Source organism: Martes martes (genome assembly GCF_963455335.1).
Source record: "Martes martes genome assembly, chromosome: 7".
In the NCBI taxonomy this organism is placed as follows: Eukaryota; Metazoa; Chordata; class Mammalia; order Carnivora; family Mustelidae; genus Martes; species Martes martes.
The window spans coordinates 104,233,793-104,253,976 of NC_137894.1; the positions used below are offsets into that span (position 1 = coordinate 104,233,793).

Genomic DNA, 20,184 nt, shown 5'->3' on the forward strand with positions numbered 1-20,184 from the left:
TGTGATCTGAGGGAACCTTCCTGGCTCTGCCCAGGAAATGCCCTGAAGCATAAACTACCCAACCACGATATACTCAGTCAACACTTTTTTTCAGTTAGCAACTTTATCTTACTCTCCAGGTCCTCCAGGGAGCATATGCCCTCCATCTTTAGTGCCACACTTTCTGAGTGTGGATTAACAGCTTTTCTTTGAAACAGAGGCTTCGGGGAGGGGTGGAAGCAGAAGAATTAACGTAAGGGCTGAACAATACTGGAAAGGAGATAACAAAGTAGCATTGATGGAGGAAGAAGCACCAGCACCCGCTTTAAAAAGTAGAGAAAGAAAAATCAAAACAGTAGGGGGAAGTGAGATCCTGTTGGCAACAGAAGGGAGCAGTGAGCAGCGGGTGATTACCTCCAACTACCTCCGGAATACCTGCTACCAAACAAAGAATCAAAGGGGAAAGGAAAGCCAGGACTAGACTGGAGAGGAGAAAATCAGGCTGTTGAGTTAAGAAGAGACTAGGGACATCCCAACTAGTTACACTTAATCTGACGACATTGGGAGTTTTCCTGAAAAAACAAACAAACAAAAAACCCCACAATTACAGCATTGAGCTCCTTGCTTCTAATTTCGCTTGACAGCCGAGTTTGTTTTAATTGGCGTGTGAATGAACAGCATTATTTATTAATGTGTAATGGATACTTTGGAAAGCATAACCTTTTTTTTCTATTTGTGACCGTTTTACTGGTGGAACCATTTGAATACATTAATTTTAATATTTAAACTTGCTGGGAACACTTTCTCATGGAGATGTACAAGCTGTTATGGCAAATGGTTTGCTTTGGACTAATGAGCCAGCTCCAAGTGGCATTTGGTAGGGAGGAGAGTGGGATGGGGTGGGGAGTGGGGGGGGGATCTTGGAGACACAGTGATTTGTCTGTCCACTTTAACAAGATTTATTAGTAGTGTGTAAAACATGTTTCAGCTTTTCTCCCCCTCTCAACTCTGTAAATATAGTTGTCGATGTGTGACATAACCCAGGCCACAATAATAGGCTCCACCCAGCCAGAAGGAATCTAATTTGGAACTAGAAAGCAAGAAGCTTGCTTAGAAATTCATAGAATGAGACAATGATAGAGGACATGGGTGATTGGCCTTTAGTAGGCAGGATCTATCATTATTCTTCAGTGTCTTCAGTGCTTTACTAAAGTTATGGGGAAAAATTAGTTCCTGTGTTACGAAGCGAATTGTTTGGCACAGAGTAGGCATAAAGAAGAGGTGACCCAAATAGAATTGATTTTGTATGCTGATGAACACTTGACCATAATTCTGTTTTTAGATCTAATATACAATCTTATTGGTCATGAATCCTGATTGTAGTTAGAGTTTCTTTTATGTCTGTGAGGGACAACAATGGGGAGGTCCATGGAGTATGGCAAGGGAACTTTGTTTTTTGTTATTGTTGCTGTTTTTTGTTTTTATTTTAGTAAGCGCTGAGTTGATTCTACTCGTTGCAGAGATTAAATGGGTACTATTAATTGAGTTAGAAAGTATGTTAATGTAAAAACGATTTACAACCAACCTCCATTTTCTTGAGTCTCTAGAGATCATCAGTTGAATGCTTGCAAGGCAGTTTTGAGTGCAGTAATACTAAGAGGGTATTAAACCAACCTCTGCCTTCAGGGAACTTTTATAATGTAATTGGAGAGAAGAAATACACATAAACCCCTATGTGCATAGATATGTGTGTTCACATACAGACAAATAACCAAACAAACAGCATTTGGAAAGAATCAGATATTCATACAGTTATCTGGAGTTCAGAGGAGGGAAGTGAACTGATCTTGGAGGGAAGCCTAGACCACACAGCAGAGAAAGGGGAGCCGGGCTAAGGTGTAAGAGTCTGAAATAATGATACAGGATGCATTCCTTCACACAACACTTTGCCTGAACTTCAGTAGATTGTGACTTCTTGGATTTAATTTCTGAGGCTGTTTGATGTATTGATTTTTTTTTTAAACATTTATTTATTTATTTATTTATTTTTAAGATTTTATTTATTTATTTGACAGACAGAGATCACAAGTAGGTAGAGAGGCAGGCAGAGAGAGGGGGGAAGCAGGCTCCCTGCTGAGCAGAGAGACCGATGCTGGGCTCGATCTCAGGACCCTGAGATCATGACCTGAGCCTAAGGCAGAGGCTTCACCTACTGAGCCACCCAGGCGCCCCTGATGTATTGATTTTTTAAAAATAGATATGGTGCTTTTCCATAGACAAACCAATAGTGGTGCTTCCAAACCTCTTTTCCACCCAAAGTCCCTACGACCAGAGTGCCAGGCAGAGGTGACCATTCCACAAATGCTACTTTGGGGGAAAGTTCATAGGTCCCTCTGGAAGAAAACAAAAAGCCACAACTCCTGTACTGACCATCTATGTGCCTGCCATGTTGTAAACGCACACCCTCGCCCCACCATATTATATACCGTATATTACTGTAATTCTTCTAATTGGCATAGTCAGCCAGTAGCTCCATTTTACTGTTGAGGAAAGAGAGGCATAGAGAAATGAAGTAACTTGTTTGCACAGCTAATCAAGGCTGGAACAGGATTCACATTCAGACAGTCTGGTTTCAGAGTCAGAGCTCTTGCGTTTGCCCAAGATAGCAAATAACAACAATAAAAAACTCAAACAAAAACCCAAGCGCACAGGTGTGCGCGCCAGCATTAAACCCCAGGCTTGTAAAATAATTGATGCAACCGCTTGGTTTACAGCAACATCCTCCTGCCTAATTTTATATGCCTTCTGTAAAAATCAAATCAAATCAAATCAAAACAATAGCCACAAAACTAAGAGTTAGACAGTTTTAGAACAACATTGCACTGTGCTTTGGTATTGCTTGCCTTTACAACGCAGAGTCCAGGAAACCAAACCCACAGAAATGGTCTTTGAATCCACTCTAAGTACCTTGCTCGGCAAGGTAAAAGAAACCGAAATCGGTGTGAGTGGATGCGAACAGTGGACGTGGGGGGAAAGGGTTAAGATTGTGTGCAGCAACTCGGTCGAGTTTCAGAAAGTTCTCGGGGGAGCCCAACTGCTGCGTCCCTTCGCGACCCTGCCTGCGAGGCCGACTGTAACAGGATGCTGGGACTCGAGGCGCTCGCCCCTCGCTTTGTGCGAGGCAAAAGAGCCAATAAGGAACGAGGCAAAAATTGGGTGCAGTAAACCCGAAAAGGGGGCGAGGAGGCCCGCGGGAAGAGCGGGGGAGGAGACAGGGAGGAGCGGGGAGGGCCGAGAGAGGAGGAGGCCGGCGCCGAGCGCCAGCGGCGCCCCTGACAGAAGAGGGGGAAGCCTGGGGGAGCGGGCCTCGGAGCGGAGGGGCCGGCGCGGGGAGGCGGGCGCCAGGCGGGGGTTTGCCGGGCCGCCGCGCGTGACGTAGCGCCGGGCAGGGCGTTATCAGCTGCGGGGCCGCGGCGAGGGACGCGCGGCGACAGCGGACTGCGCCGCCCGGGCCCGGACGGCTGCAGCCCGCGGCCGCGAGCGGGTCCCGAGCGCTTCTGGCTGTCGCCCCGTCGCCGTGCCCCGTCCCAGGGCGGCATGAGCCCTCGGCCGCAGCCTTAGCGCCCGCTCCTCCGCCCGGGCGGCCGGGCTGCGGTGACGGGTGCTCGCTGCGAGGGTCGGGGCCATGAAGCCGAGTGCGGCCGGGACGGCGAGGGAGCTGGAGCCGCAGGCGCCGGCCCGGGGCGAGCAGCGCGCGCTGGAGCCCGAGGGGCGCTGGCGGGAGAAAGGCGAGGCGGACACGGAGCGGCAGCGCACCCGGGAGCGGCAGGAGGCCACGCTGGCCGGGCTGGCGGAGCTGGAGTACCTGCGCCAGCGCCAGGAGCTGCTGGTTCGGGGCGCCCTGCGTGGCGCGGGGGGCTCGGGAGTCACTGCGCCCCGCGCTGCGGAGCTGCCGGGGGAGGCGGCGCAACGCAGCCGCCTGGAGGAGAAGTTCTTGGAGGAGAATATCTTGCTGCTGCGGAAGCAATTGGTAGGTCGTGCCTGGAGGTAGGGGCACGGCTGCACCTACCCCTGCACAGGGGCTGGGATTCGGGCAGGTGGTCTGGGGGTGGGCGCGAGGGTGCCTCCGGCTGGGGGATTCTCCCGGATCCCGGACCTCCATTCCCGCGTGGGCCGCAGGCGCCCACGCGTTTCTGGCGTGTGCCCGCTTTGTGTCAGGTGAGGGGCTGGCGACCCCGCGCGGATTGCCGGGAGGGGGTGGCAGCTTTCCCCTCCTCGCGCTGCCTTCGGGATTCTTGGAGTCGCCTGGTTGTAACCTTCAGTCTCTCTAGTTAGACGAATGCAACGCCCTCTCCCTGAATGTTTGCAAACCCTCCTTTATAACACCATTTCTTTTGGAGGTCTTAGCTTCGTGTCCTCCCGCCGAGAGGGGACAAAAGCCGAGGAGGGGGCTTGTGGCGAGGTTAACTGTCCAAAGCTGAATTTTACGATTACGCGGAAGCGCACGTAGGGAGCCCTGCCCCTCCCGGGACTCTCGGCATGCCAGCTTTTGCCTGGGCTGCTGCTTAATTTCAAATAGAAGCCCTTTGTATGAGGCAGCTAAAACATGCAAATGATAGAAATTTGGCTGGAGAAAGTGCCCCGTCCTCTCGTATTTTATGTGAAGGGCGGTGGAGGTGGGAGAAGAGAGAACCTGCTCTTAGGCAGCATTAATCTTACGGGATTTCCGTCAGTGTCTCAGTCATTCTATGCCGTCTGCATTAATGGGGAAGAAAAAGAACTTTGGCGCTTAATGTATTGATGAACAGCTTTTGACCCCGCCTCAGAATAATGGCGGCAGCTTTGTTATGGTGACCTCAAAAATGTAGTTTTGAAAAGAGGAAAAAAATATTTTTCTGAACATGTGATACTGTCTGAAACTAGACACATGCTAGATAATGTCCCTCCTACAATAGTGAACATAGGTGATGTTGCGTGGTTATTTGTCAAGGGGTTTCTTGTATTATCTCTTTGCAGATAATTTTTCTCTCTCCTCTCTCCCTCTTTCTCTCTCAGCATCAAAGTGCTTTTACTTTGGTTTATTTTGCCTTAAGAAGCGGATTCTAGTAAACAGACATATATGGGTTTTGTCTACAAGCTTTTTAAGTCAAAGGACAGACAGGAGGGATAATATTCCTATGCATCTATTTTTTAAAGATGCATCCTGGTTTGTGCAATACCTTTTTTGGCATTTTACTGGTTTTTGGTAGCAGACTAGATTCGTGTGTAATGTGGATTTGAGTCAATTCTTGCCGGCTATGCCTTGGTCATTGACATTTTATGCATTGTCTTGTACAATAGCACCTTTTTCTCTTCACGAGTTTCAAGATTGTGAGTGGCACATTCCTGTTGTCCCCTGGAGGGGAGTAAGGCTACATGTCAGGAGAATTTCAGTCCAGTCAGTGTTTGTGGTACTATTTTCATTTGTAGACTTGGCATTCATGATTTGAACCAGATGCCTTTTTAGTTCTCTTGCTTTCCCAGCAGTAGGAAGCACTAGGTGGCGCTGTGAGTTAGCACTACAGATCCGTCACCTTTGGAAACCCAAGTTGAGTTCAAATCTTGATGGACCTTCCCTTGAGGGTTTTGGATTTTGCCGGCTCACATTATACTTGGCACTGGCTATTAGTATTAGTTTCTCACTTTCAAAGGCCTTAAGACTGATTAAACCCCACAAAGCAGCTAATAGAAAACAAAACTGTGGGATATTTGGCCAGAAAATCTCACCTAAGTAAGAGTATAGTGTACTGTAGGAAATATCTCACACCCTGACTTCAAATTAGAGTCTACTGTGAAGTATGGTTTTGTGAAAAATTGGCTGTACGCAGAGGGTTTAAAAAAATCTCCTTATCCTTACCTATAAAAAGCGAATTTGTATATATTCTTTGAAACAAAAAGCAAGTCCTGTTTTTATGAAAAAACTTTATAGCACCACAAAATGCAAGAAAGTAACACTAAACATAGGACATATTCTTGAAGGGTTTTTTTGTTTGTTTGTTTTAAATTTCAGGTCATCGAGTAAAATTTTGCTTTTGGAAGATTTAGTGAACTCTATTTATTTTTAAAGATTTTATTTATTTGACACAGAGAGAGAGAGACAGCGAGAGAGGGAACACTAGCAGGGGGAGTGGGAGAGGGAGACGCAGGCCTCCCGCTGAGCAAGGAGCCTGATGTGGGGCTCCATCCCAGAACACTGGGATCAAGACCTGAGCTGAAGGCAGCTGCTTAACTACCAAGCCACCCAGGCGCCTCTAGTGAACTCTTTAAATCGTAATTTGAGTACTGATAGCAGACTTTCTGGTTCTTTGTGACCAAAAATGTGTTCATTTTTCCTTTCTGTGTTTCTTCCTAATCAGAATTGTCTGAGGAGAAGAGATGCTGGTCTGTTGAATCAGTTGCAAGAACTTGACAAGCAGATAAGTGACCTGAGACTAGATGTAGAAAAGACATCTGAAGAGCACCTGGAGACAGACAGTCGGCCGAGCTCAGGTGAGTGTGTGAGCACAAGGACAGGAATTCTGCACTCAAGTTCTACTTCAGCCCCCTGGGTTTAGCCTTCCCAGACCTGCAAATGGCAATGGAGTTTGTTTCTAGGGCAGAGAGATTTAAAAAAAAAAAAAAAAAAAAAAAAAGCAGTCTGCCATTCAGTTGTATGAGAGGGAAATAAAACCAGATGACAAAATTTTTAATAATGAGATTGATCTGACTGGAGTCCCCTGAGTTTAAAAATAAAAGCTTCTATTCAAATTTCTGGAAGAGCAGTCCTCCTTTGAAACTTGAGAAAGTCAGAACTGGGCTAGAAAATTAGTCACACTTCAACTTCCTGAGACCACTTCAAAAGTTTTTTTTTTTTTCTTCTTTTAAGCCATTTGGCTTCTTAACTAGATTTGTTTTATTCTTCAAATTATTCTTCCTGAGACTTTCACGATAAAGTTGAGGCTTTGAGAGATCTAAGTCTCTTTCCTTGCACATCTTTAAAGGTGGGGTCAAGGAGGAAGGTCAATTTGAGGGTGAGAGTAACTTTGAAATGTATCCATAGTTATGGGCTCTTGGCCTTTTCCTAAGAATTGCCTGAAATAAAATCATACAGGCACAACGCTAAATCCAGTGAACCAAAATTGCCCCCTACTACCACTGTCTCCTTCTCCTACCTTTCCTAGTTGATTAACCCTTTTCCTTTTAAGCACAAATGTGTACTATTGCTTGACATGATCTTAATTCCAAATGGTGTTTTTATTTGTAGGGTTTTATGAGCTGAGTGATGGGGCTTCAGGATCCCTTTCCAATTCCTCTAACTCGGTCTTCAGTGAGTGTTTATCCAGTTGTCATTCCAGCACCTGCTTTTGCAGCCCCTTGGAGGCAACCTTGACTATCTCAGATGGTTGCCCCAAATCTGCAGGTAAGACTTTTTAGAATCGATAGACATTTTTTAAAAGGTTTTATTTATTTATTTATTTGACAGAGAGAGAGAGAGAGAGATCATAAGTAGGCAGAGAGGCAGGCAGAGAGAGAGGGGGAAGCAGGCTCCCCCCTGAGCAGAGAGCCCGATGCAGGGCTCCATCCCAGGACCCTGGGATCATGACCTGAGCTGAAGGCAGAGGCTTAACTCACTGAGCCACCTTGATAGGTGCCCCTTGATAGACATTTTTAACTGGAAGGGGTGAAAGGCCCTTAAAGATAATATAGCTTCAACCCCTTCTATTGATAGAAAAACAGAAGGTCAGAGCATTTCATCAGTGTGCTACATTTCATGACATAGTTGATTTAGAACCATGATGACCACTCTTCAGGTCCTCCTTGGGTATCAGTTAGCTGATGATGGCAAGATAGCTTGTCCTTAGAAATCCTGTCCCAATATTACAGGTCTCTTGGGCTCTGTTTGCGAGCCTTTGCTGTTAGCTTAACTTGTTTGCATTTTCTCTTGAAAACCACTTTGGATCTGTTTTTTTCTTCTTTTAATCATTGAAAGCTCAGACTTAGTCTAAGTTAAATTTATCTGTCAGACTGATTGGCACTTCAGGGAGCAGTGACCCCTCCACGTTCTCCGGAATGTCTTGTACTATGGCAGCTGTCTTTTCTTCTAGCAGGTGGTCGGGATGAGATTCCCCTGGGCCATGTGCCACTCTTCCCCATTTTGGGCTATCCTTGCAGTGACCTCCAGAGAGAGTCGTGCAGTTGTTGGTATTGGAAGAGTTTCTGCATTTCCTCTGTATGTCCCACACTGTACTAGGTGCTCTGCATACATTTATCTCCCTTGAATCCTCCCAGTAGTTCTGCAGGGTGTGCAGGTATCGCTAGCTCCATCTTATGTCTCAGAAAAAGGAGGTCCAGTGAGTTTAGGTTAATTGTTTAAGGTTATATACGTAGTGGGTAGCAGAGGCAGGACCATGCTCGGGACTAACTGCCAGGTCCAAGTTTTTTCCACAACACCAAGGGAATTCAGAAATTATTGTGTTCGACCTTCTCATTGAACAGAGGAGGAATTTGGTTTTATGAAACAGCTCGTCAGAGGCTCCTCATTTGCTGAATGGCAGAGTTGTTGCTGAAACTTGGGACTCCTTGCGTAGTTCTGCTTTACTGTGGTTCCTCAGAAGAGCAGAGAAAACATGGAGAGGAGCTGTGGGTGCCAGCACAAGTCACTATACCCTCGGTTTGCCCGTGTCCTCCACCTGGGCAGAAGGCTGAATTTTTGAGGTCCAAGCAATGAAAACATCATGCCAAACAATGGAGGCTGCTAACTGGCTGTTTTTTTTGGTGTTTGTACTGTGTGCTGTCAGCAGCAATCACTTGGGGAAGCACAAATCTGTGTTATCTAGAGTGTCTAGGCCTCAAGTTCATTGGTAATTGCTCCCCTTCACTCTGCAGCTCTGGTTTCAGAGGGAAACTTTAAAACCCATTAAAGGTGCTTTGGTAAAGGTTTTCCTTGAGGACACACCCCTGACCTCCCAAATGCCACATCTTCACATAATTGAGGCAGTTGTACTGGGCCTTGGGGACTGAGATTTCTGTTTCGCTCCTTAACTCAGTCGGGAATAGGGACAGAATAGTAAAGTGTAGGTAAACATAGGACAATGTTTAAATGTAGGGCGAAGATAGAGTAGTGGAGGAGGAGGGATGGGCAACAATATTAGCTAAAAAGGTTTCCCTTTCTTATATTTAGCTGTTTATTAGGAGTAGAGGGGTGTGTGGGGGGGGAGGGGGGTAAGGACACAGCACTTTTACTTTATAATAATCTTTTCTTCACAAATGAATCCTATCTTTTTTGTGTCCAGAACATATTTTTCCCCAGGGCTGCTAATTACCATTGAAGGTCTTGGAGCTTTCCCTTAAATTAAGCAATTTACATAGACTTTGGCACATAGTAGTTTTTCAATATTTGAGTGAATAAGTATAATACAGGATATATTAAATAGTGACAAAAACTTTGATTTTCCTTAGCTAAATTTCATTAAAGGGATTTCATATTTATAATAGTCACCAAGGGTAAGACATCAAAATCATTTAATTAAGCAAGAAAGCTTGATTTCCTTGTATTTTGGCATCTACATTTTTGAGATGTGGAAAATTTATTCATTAATAACTACAACTCAATCTTTTAAAACCTTATCAAGAATTCCTTCCTATTTAAAAAATATTGCTTTAGTTTTTAGTGTCAGTATTGAAAATATAAGGTGATTATTATTTACATTTGGTTAATCTTCATTGAAATTTGATCAGTTTCTTTGAACTTCCAATTGACGATTATACCAAACACATGTCATTAAGTAGGTCTGAAAAGATAGAAAATGAGGAGAAAGCTCCCAGAAAGTACAGTTTATCTGCAGTATTTCAAAAGGTAACCAGGTATAGAATACAGAGGGTAGAGTAGCCCAGAGAAAGAATGATTCAAAAAACTTTTTTTCTAGTTGTAAATGCAGTGCATATTTATGGAAAATGTAGAAAATAGGAAATAAAGAAGAAAATCTCACTTGCTTTCTACACTGCAGTGCTACTATTGGCATCCTGGTGTGCTTCATCTAAGACTTTTCTCTTTGCATATATATACAGTCAATAAAATTATAATCATAGTCTGGTATTATATCATGATTTTCACTAAACTTTAAAGCATTTCCCCCATATTATTCAATAGTTTAAAGGATTTTTTTTAAGATTTTATTTATTTATTTGACAGAGATCATGAGTAGGCGGAGAGGCAGGCAGAGAGAGGGGGAAGCAGGCTCCCCGCTGAGCAGGGAGCCCAATGTGGGGTTTGATCCCAGGACCGGGAGATCATGACCTGAGCAGAAGGCAGAGGCTCAACACACTGAAAGTATTTTTAATGGCTGAATACTTTTCCTTCAGAGGATATATCATTTCCTGTTACGAATTTCTTTGTTAAATATTTCTTCCCTCATCCAGTAGTATGGGCTGTATGTAAAAGAGTACAGTAGCTTGTAGGAATAGTTGATTCTTTAGCATTCTCTATGTGTGAATTTGTTTTCCTAGAAATTGGCCTGAGTCAAGCTGGCGCTGACCAATTAATTTCTTCAGAGTGTACCTTTAAATGTTTTTCAGATCTCATAGGATGGTTGGAATATAAAGAAGGCCACCGTGAAGACCAGGCCTCAGGGCCAGTTTGCCATACCCACTCCACATCACAATTTAATTCCCTTGGTATCATTGCAGATGTGAATCCCAAGTACCAGTGTGATCTGGTGTCTAAGAACGGGAACGATGTGTATCGCTATCCAAGCCCACTTCATGCCGTGGCGGTGCAGAGCCCAATGTTTCTCCTTTGTCTGACGGGCAACCCTCTGAGGGAAGAGGAGAGGCTTGGTAACCATGCCAGTGACCTTTGTGTGGGCTCTGAGCTGGACGCCGTCAAGACAGACACTTCCTTGCCATCTCCAAGCAGTTTGTGGTCTGCTCCCCATCCTTCGTCCAGTAAGAAAATGGATGGCTACATTCTGAGCCTGGTCCAGAAAAAAACACACCCTGTAAGGACCAACAAACCAAGAACCAGTGTGAATGCTGACCCCACGAAGGGGCTTCTGAGGAACGGGAGTGTCTGTGTCCGAGTGACTGGGGGTGTCTCACAGGGCAACAGCGGGAACCTTAAGAATTCTAAACAGGTGCTTCTGCCCTCGGGCGGAATCCCTTCTTTGGACCACGGGACATTCTCCCCACTGAAGCAGTGGTCAAAGGAATCCAAGGCAGAGCACGTGGAAAGCAAGAGGCTGTCCCCACCGGAGGGCTGCTTGCCCGGCGTCGCCACGGAACTTCCAGCCAAGCATCTGCCCCAAAATGCCAAGCCCGCTTCCCAGGAACACGCCCGGTGTCCCACCGCTGTCCCAGGGGAGTCCCCCAAAGACAGCATTCAGGTCCTAGCCGCCCCTGCCAAGGAGAGCCCCGGGAGGGGCCCTGCGCCGCCGCCGGAGGGCAAAGCCGTCCAGCCGCTGAAAAAGCTGTCCCAGAAGAGCGGCCCGCCGCTCGCCCCTCCGGCAGCGCCCCCTCCTGTGCCCGCGGCGCCGCCGCCTGCGGCTTTCGCGGTGGAAGAGCGGCCGGCGCTGGATTTCAAGAGCGAGGGCTCCTCCTCCCAGAGCCTGGAGGAAGGGCCCCCGGCGAAGGCGCCGTCGGGCCCGGGCCCGCAGGCCTCGGGCGGCAGGCCCCACCGCGGCGCCCGGACCGCGGCACTCCCGCGGGGCTCGGCCCCGAAGCACCGGGGCGCCCCGGCCCTCCACGGCCCGGACAGCGCTCTGCCCCCGGTGAGGGAGAAGAGCCGCGTGGCGGGCAAGAAGTGCCGGTTCCCCGACGACGCGGACACAAACAGGAAACTCAGGAAGGCCTCGTCCCGCGGGAGGAAGGGCGGGGGCGGCCAGCCCGAGGCGGGTCTCCCCAGCCGGGCGCCCGGCGCGGGCCACAGGGCCGGGGGCAGGGCGCACGGCCACGGCCGGGAGGCGCTGGTGGCCAAACCCAAGCACAAGCGAACCGACTCGCGGCGCTGGCGCTCGGCCGCCGAGGTGTCCCTGGAAGAGGCGCTGCGGCGGTCGCGGCGCGGCCGGCGCGAGCACGTGGGGCTGTATCCCGCCGCCGTGCCGCTGCCCTACGCCAGCCCCTACGCCTACGTGGCCAGCGACTCGGAGTACTCGGCCGAGTGCGAGTCGCTCTTCCACTCCACGGTGCTGGACACCAGCGAGGACGAGCGCAGCAACTACACCACCAACTGCTTCGGGGACAGCGAGTCCAGCGTGAGCGAGGGTGAGTTTGCGGGCGACAGCACGAGCTCGAGTGACTCCGAGGAAAGCGGGGGCCTCATCTGGTCCCAGTTCGTCCAGACCCTCCCCATCCAGGCGGTCACGGCCCCAGACCTCCACAGCAACCCCACGAAAACCTTTGTCAAAATTAAGGCTTCGCATAACCTCAAGAAGAAAATCCTCCGCTTTCGGTCCGGCTCTCTGAAACTCATGACGACTGTCTAAGGAACGCCGCTGGCGGGGAGAGCGGGGTGTTTTCTAGTTTTCTAGAGGAAAAGGTTGCGTCTTATTTTTGTGTGTGGTGGTTTCACGGAATGCTTTCCTTTTGTTGCGGTTACCCTGAGGTCAGTTGTCTCGTCTTCATCCTGTAGGGACACTAGTGCCTTTAATGGAAGGTAAAGAATGTTTTTTTGTTGGCTAGGAGTAAATACTGGGTTTTTAATGGTGGTGATAGTGAATGAATTTTGTGGTATCAGGTGATTTTTATCGGAAATTCTCCGAGCATCTGTGAAGGCACAGGTTTCGATGGTCCAGTCTTACTGGGAATGGGACCTTTTGATCTGAAGATCGGGTTGATGGAATCTAGGACATACGTTTGCTTCTTGGTTCTCTCGGGCAGTGTCTCCACCAGGGTTTTCCTGTTGAGAGGCATCACATACAGTTGTGTGAAGTAGGTACGATGGACAGTCACTGTTTTCTGTAATTTTCAATATAGTCTCCCTTTCTTAGATGGGTCCCCATTCTATTTTCTTCTCAGAACTGTTTGGTTTACTGGACTCAGAACTTGAAGACCAGCCCCTAGATCCAGAGCTGGTGACCTGGATTGGGAGGCTGGTAATAACCTTAAAAGGATTCACTAAAACTTTTGCCGCATTTGGTGCCTAGGCCCTAGTTACAGTAACGCTTTAAGGGCCGATTAGCCAACATTTTGATGCCTTTTTCCTCCTCCCTGATTTGTAGCTGATCCAACCATTTCTTCCTGGAAGGACTTGTCTTTGGGATAGAGTTTTGGTCCTGGGGTACTGAGAAATTTAGCCCTAATGAAATAACCCTTGGGTGTGACTCCAAGCCCAGAATTGCTCACTGAGCACTGTGCCACCTAAGCGTTGGCCTGAACATTTTAGTGCAATCCAGTCCAGATTGGACCACTGACCCTGTCTGGAAGGGCTTTTAAAAAAAAAAAATTGTTTTGGTAAACAGTATTGTGTAAAATTGTTTTTTATACCAATATATGCATGTTTTGTGCATGAGTAGTATTTGTTTTGATATTTCTATGGATGTTAAATTACTGTATGATATAAACAGTATGTGTTTTTATATATCATTGTGTAAATTTAATATAACGCATTTTATGCTGTAATAAACAATTTGTTTTACTGCTGTTAAGTTTGTTGTTTGGGTATAAAAACAGTTACACATAAAAATCTTGTACTGATTGTTTTGGAATTTCTATTCTAAGCATTAGAATATTTGCAATAATTGAAGCAGGTTTTAGGCATAGGCTTCGATTGGATGGTGAGTGAACAAATGAAAAGCAAACCACTTCTTTAGAATAGTTAAGGTAATTCCTTAAAATTTAAGGTAAATTTGGTAGGTGTCATCCAAGGAGAATATTTCTGAGAAGAGTCTTCCTACTCCCCCAACTTTTCAGTATAAAAAAAATTTCTGACGCGGAAAAGTTGAAATGAGAGCAAACACCTGTATAGCCAACACCCAGATTCAACAATTGCTAACAATTGCTAACACTTGCTTTAACTCTCTTTACGTATATATTAGGTTAAACCATATTCCTGGTTTTGAAGCTTAAAGACAGATTTTGGCAATCTTCCCTCTCCACCACACTGCTCTACTCCTTTAGTAACTTTTTTTTTTTTAAGATTTTATTTATTTATTTGACAGAGAGAGATCACAAGTAGGCAGAGAGGCAGGCAGAGAGAGAGAGGAGAAAGCAGGCTCCCTGTGGAGCAGAGAGCCCGATGCGGGGCTCGATCCCAGGACCCTGAGATCATGACCTGAGCTGAAGGCAGAGGCTTAACCCACTGAGCCACCCTGGCGCCCCTGCTCTACTCCTTTAAAGTAAATTTCAGGCAGCATGGTAATTCCTGTCTAAAAACTTAAGTATGTATTTCCTAAGAACAAAGAAATTCTTAGGATAGAAGTAAAATATAGAACTAAAACGTCATGATCACACCTAAGGAAAACTGGCAATAATTCTGAATATCATCTAATATTTAATCTCTATTCAGATTTTCCAATTTGTTTCAGACTTCTTTTTTTTAAATTTTTAAAAAAGATTTTATTTACTTATTTGGGGGAGAGAGAGAGCACGAGAGGAGAGAGGTCAGAGGGAGAAGCAGACTCCCTGCTGAGCAGGGAGCCTGATGTGGGACTCGATCCCGGGATTGCGGGATCATGACCTGAGCCAAAGCCAGTCACTTAACCAACTGGATCATGACCTGAGCCAAAGGCAGTCACTTAACCAACTGAGCCACCCAGGTGCCCCTTGTTTCAGACTTTTTTTTTTTAAAGACTTTATTTATTTATTTGACAGAGATCACAAGTAGGCAGAGAGGCAGGCAGAGAGAGAGGAGGAAGCAGGCTCCCTGCCCAGCAGAAAGCCCGATGCGGGGCTCGATCCCAGGACCCTGGGATCATGACCTGAGCCGAAGACAGAGGCTTAACCCACTGAGCCACCCAGGCGCCCCTGTTTCAGACTTTTTAACAGCAGTTTCCTCCCTTTAACTTGCCAGGTTTCAGTCAGTATGTGGTGTTTGGTTGTAGATCTTTTGTCTTTTTAGTTTAGAATAGTCTCCTCCCATTTCTTTAAAGTGACACTGGGTTTTTAAATTCATAGTTAGAGAAGGGCTTACATTCTGGATTTGGTTGTTTCCTTATGCTGTCTTCTAATGCCTAATCCTTCTATTTCCTGTAAACCATGTAAGGCTTGGTTAGATTCAGGTTAAACATTCCTGGCAAGAAGATTTCACTAGTGATCTTTTGTGTTTTTATTGCTTCACATTAAGAAACAAATCAGATTGCCCTACTATTACTGAATTTAAGAGTGATTCCTTGGTTAAGGGGATGAGCAGAGATTTCTCCATTATAAAGCTTTTTCTCTCTGCAAATGGTTATTATTTGTGGGTGATTCTTCAATATTGTGTGGCAGTTCTTCACAACATTGTGCTTAATGGCTTTAGCTTACACTGCTGATCCTTGCATGAACCAGTTACTGCCTTGGGGGTTCACAATGGTGGTTTTCTAAATATCTTTCCTTCTACATTCTACAAAAAAAGGCTTTCCTTATTTTTTTCCCTTTTCCTTTTTTTTTAGTTTAAATTTTAGTTAATATACGGAGCAATATTGGTTTCTGGAGTAGAATTCAGTGATTTATCACTTACATACAACTCCCAGTGCTCATCACAAGTGTCCCCTTTAATACCCATCACCCACCTAGCCATACCCCATCCGCCTCCCTCCATCACCCCTCAGTTTGTTCTCTTATATTAAGAGTCTCTTATGGTTTATTTCCATCTCCTTTTGTTCACCCATTTTCTTTCTTAGATTCCACATTTGAGTGAGATCATAGGATATTTGTCTTTCTCTGATGACTTATTAGCATAATATGCTCTAGCTTTATCTACATTGTTGCAAATGACAAGATTTTTTTGGGTAATATTCAAATAATATTACTTGAATCATATTCCATTATGTATGTACATGTACCACATCTTTATCCATTCATCAGTTGATGGACATTTGGGCTCTTTCCATAGTTTGGCTATTGTTAATAATATCCCTTTTTCTTCTTTGAATATCACGGTGGACTCATGGATTTTTGTTTATTTGATATCTTATAATCATAGTTATTGTTTGTTTGTTTTTGATGCTCAGCATGTCCCAAATTTGGCCAATGGGAAGACAAATTTTATTAAAAGGAAACTAGAATCAGCCCAGTCTCATATTTACTATGAAATGTAGTCAATTATAATGAATTTTTCATATGCTAAATTTCAACACAACAACAATTCCTTAACCATTTTTTAAAATTTTATCTTGGAAATTTTCTTTTCCTATACCCTATATACTTCTTGTGTCTGAGAAGGCTTTTAACTTACGGAACATAGCAAGTAATTTCTCCATGGCTTATAAAGGTAAGAAATCTTTTTTCTTTTATAATAAGACATCTTTTTAGCAAGAACTCTCAGACAATTCTGTTCTTCAAAATGTTTAGTCTTTTACTATTCATATTTTTTAAAAAAATTTTTTGTTTATCAGAGAGAGACAGCACAAACAGAGGAGCTGCTGAGGGAGAAGCAGACACCCCACCGAGCAGGGAGTCCAAAACAGGGTTCCATCCCAGGAGCCTGGGATCATGACCTGAGCTTCCTGAGCCAAAGGCAGATGCTTAACCAACTGAGCTACCCAGGCACCCTTATTCATCTGTTTTTATATGCAACCTGTCATTCTGCTTGGACTAGAATTTCTTTGACTACCTGATTAAATTTAACTCAAGCACAAGCAAGGGGATGATCTCACCATCTTTTCTAATGCTGTGATCCGATCTCTTTGGGGGCAGGCTATAAAGATTATTGTTTAAGGCAACTGTGACCTGCTGTCAGTTCTTGAATCCAAGTTGTTCTCAATGAGCATTATTCTCAGAAGGGGATGCTTTCTGAAAACCAGCTTCTAAATAATTACATTTTAGGTGACAGAATGCCAACCGAAGAGAAGCATGAAAAACAGGATTTTTCAAGAACCTTCAGTTTGTCCTCCTCTGTCCATTGCTTGACTTCTCTAGCTAGCAGTTGTGTTGCACTTGGAAAATTGGGTTTTGTCCATTATTTTCAGTGACAAAGTAGCTGCCATTGTTATAAACAAAAAAACTCTTTAAAATGTTTTCCTTTATTGAGATAAATTACAGATGCTCATTGTCAAAAAAGAAAAGACTCTATCTGAACAAAGCATAGGTGTTTAAATTCTGTTAATCCTCCTCAAATCTCACTCTTCAGTAAGTTTGGTGTATATGTTTCCATATTCTGTTATATGCACATACAAATACATAACCTTTATATTTTTTCTTAAAAAATGTAGACCCAATCTATATGTATTATTCTGTAATTTGCTTCCTTCATTTATTTCATGAACCTGTATAGTAGATAAAATTTCTAATTCCTTTTAGTGGGATTCCAAGTGTGTTCTTAATGAGAAAAAAGGCACTAGATTTTATCGGTTACTTTTTTGTTCAGAAAAATTCAAATATTTAGCAACAAAAGTGTAAATGCAAGTGCTATACCTTTGCACATATATTACCTTTCTAGGTTTCTAATGTATTTTGTTATTTTGTATTGTGAGCTCACTTCCTAGTGGGGTATTATTAGGGAATCCCGTGAGGCTTGATTCAGAATTTTTTCATACTGAGAAGCTTTGTTTCTTTCTGCTAGGTGCTTCAGGGACATTTTTAGCCTGAACACTATCTATCTATCTATCTATCTATCTATCTATTTATTTATAGTACTCTCTACACCCAATATAGGGCTTGAACTAACAACCCTGAGATCAAGAGTCACATGCTCTTCCGACTGAGCCTGCCAGGTGTCCTCTGGACCACCTTTTAGGTTAATTTCTTTACTTGGGGTTACCTGACTACAGAAGTAGTATATATTCAAATCGTAAGCACACATGAGGATTGGCTGTGATTATATATTCTCAGGGGAGACCTTTCCCAAGGCAGAAGAGCTTCCTTATTTTTTCCTGGGCTAACAAGTGGAATGTTTTCTTGGACCAGCCTTTTACTGAGGGTGTAGGCCTTCACTGCTTTCAGGTATCTGGGGGAGTCTCAGTCCCAAATCCTAGCCTCAGTCCCAAATCCAAGCCAAGTTCTTGTCTGTGAGTGCCTTTATAAACCAAAGCCCCTTGCTTAAGGGACGAGCAATCTCTCCCCCTAGTCTTTAAGGGTAGACCAAACTTGTGTGTCTTTCTTTCTCATGAAGTCAAAACACACTTAAAAGGATGTTTGTTAATAGTTTACCAGTCATTTCTGTTTTATAGTGAGACAATTAAGTTATCTAATTCACAATATGGCTGGAAGCATAGGACTGCTTGTTGCCTTTGTCAATAAGTTGGTTTCTCCCTTCTCCTTCTTATTTTTGGTATAATTTTATTGAGATGCAATTGAAGTCCAGAGAACTGCACAATTTGAACAGTTTTGACATATGTATATACCCATGTAACCACCACAATCAATATAACAAACATTTCCATCATTCTCAAAAGTTTCTTTGATCCCTTTTGTAATCATCTCTCCCTCCACACTTTTCTCCAGACAACCACTAATTAACTTTCTGTCAGTATAGATTACTTTGTAGTATACTCTTTTTTGCCTGAATTTTTCATTCCACATCATGATTTTTATTTTATTTATTTTTTTATTAACATATAATGTATTATTTGCCCCAGGGGTACAGATCTATGAATCATCAGGCTTACACATTTCACAGCACTGACCATAGCACACACCCTCTCCATTGTCCATCACCCAGCCACCCTATCCCTACCTCCCTACTCCCCAGCAACCTTCAGTTTTTTTGGTGAGATTTAAGAGTCTCTTAGTTTGTCTCCCTCCTGATCCCATCTTGTTTCATTTTTTTCCTTCCCTACCCCACAAAATGCCCCACCTCCCTCTCAAATTCCTCATATCAGGGAGATCATCTGATAATTATCTTTCTCTGATTGACTTATTTCGCTCAGCATTATACTCTCTAGTTCCATCCACATCATTACAAATGGCAAGATTTCATTTCTTTTGATGGCTACATAGTATTCCATTGTATATATATACCACTTCTTCTTTATCCATTCATCTCTTGATGGACATCTAGGTTCTTTCCATAGTTTGGCTATTGTGGACATTGCTGCTATAAACATACGGGTGTACATGCCCCTTTGGATCACTACATTTGTGTCTTTAGGGTAAATACCCAGTAGTGTGATTGCTGGGTCATAGGGTAGCTCTATTTTCAACTTTTTGGGGAAACTCCATAGTGTTTTCCAGAGTGGCTGCACCAGCTTGCATTCCCACCAACAGGAGGGGGTCCCCTTTCTCTGCATCCTTGCCAACATCTGTCATTTCCTGACTTTTTAATTTTAGCCATTCTGACAGGTGTGAGGTGGTATCTCATTGTGGTTTTGATTTGTATTTCCCTGATGCTGAGTGATGTGGAACACTTTTTCATGTGTGTGTTGGCCATCTGGATGTCTTCTTTGCAGAAATGTCAGTTCATGTTTTCTGTCCATTTCTTGATTGGATTATTTGTTCTTTGGGTGTTGAGTTTGTTAAGTTCTTTATAGATTTTGGATACTAGCCCTTTATCTGGTATGTCATTTGTGAATATCTTCTCCCATTCTGTCAGTTGTTTTTTGGTTTTGTTGACTGTTTCCTTTGCTGTGTAAAAGCTTTTGATCTTGATGAAGTCCCAGTTGTTCATTTTTGCCCTTGCTTCCCTTGCCTTTGGCGATGTTTCTAGGAAGAGTTTGCTGCCTGTGGTCTCCTCAAGGATTTTGATGGATTCCTGTCTCACATTGAGGTCTTTCATCCATTTTGAGTCTACTTTTGTGTGTGATGTAAGGAAATGGTCCAGTTTCATTCTTCCACATGTGGCTGTCCAATTTTCCCAACACCCTTTGTCTTTTTCCCATTGGACATTCTTTCGTGCTTTGTCGAAGATTAGTTGACTATAGAGTTGAGGGTCTATTTCTGGGCTCTCTATTCTGTTCCATTGGTCTATGTGTCTGTTTTTGTGCCAGTACCATACCATCTTGACGACTATAGATTTGTAATAGAGCTTGAAGTCTGGAATTGTGATGCCACCAACTTTGGTTTTCTTTTTTAACATCCCTCTGGCTATTTGGGGTCTTTTCTGGTTCCATATAAATT

At 44.3% G+C, this 20,184-nt stretch overlaps 1 protein-coding gene across 2 annotated transcripts; it reads left to right on the forward strand.

Annotated features, from left to right (window-relative positions):
* Positions 1–3,664: 3,664 nt before the first annotated feature.
* On the forward strand, positions 3,665–13,664 carry DACT1 (dishevelled binding antagonist of beta catenin 1; the record flags this gene model as incomplete). 2 transcript variants are annotated; one of them, XM_080809253.1, is made up of 4 exons in its annotated part: positions 3,665–4,009; positions 6,375–6,507; positions 7,262–7,417; positions 10,573–13,664. In XM_080809253.1, the coding sequence occupies 4 exons, from the start codon at positions 3,665–3,667 to the stop codon at positions 12,474–12,476; spliced, it is 2,538 nt and encodes an 845-aa protein (XP_080665379.1). In that variant the 3' UTR covers positions 12,477–13,664. The 2 variants fall into 2 exon arrangements, with proteins under 2 accessions (XP_080665379.1, XP_080665380.1); XM_080809254.1 differs by having other exon boundaries at positions 10,684–13,664.
* Positions 13,665–20,184: the final 6,520 nt, after the last annotated feature.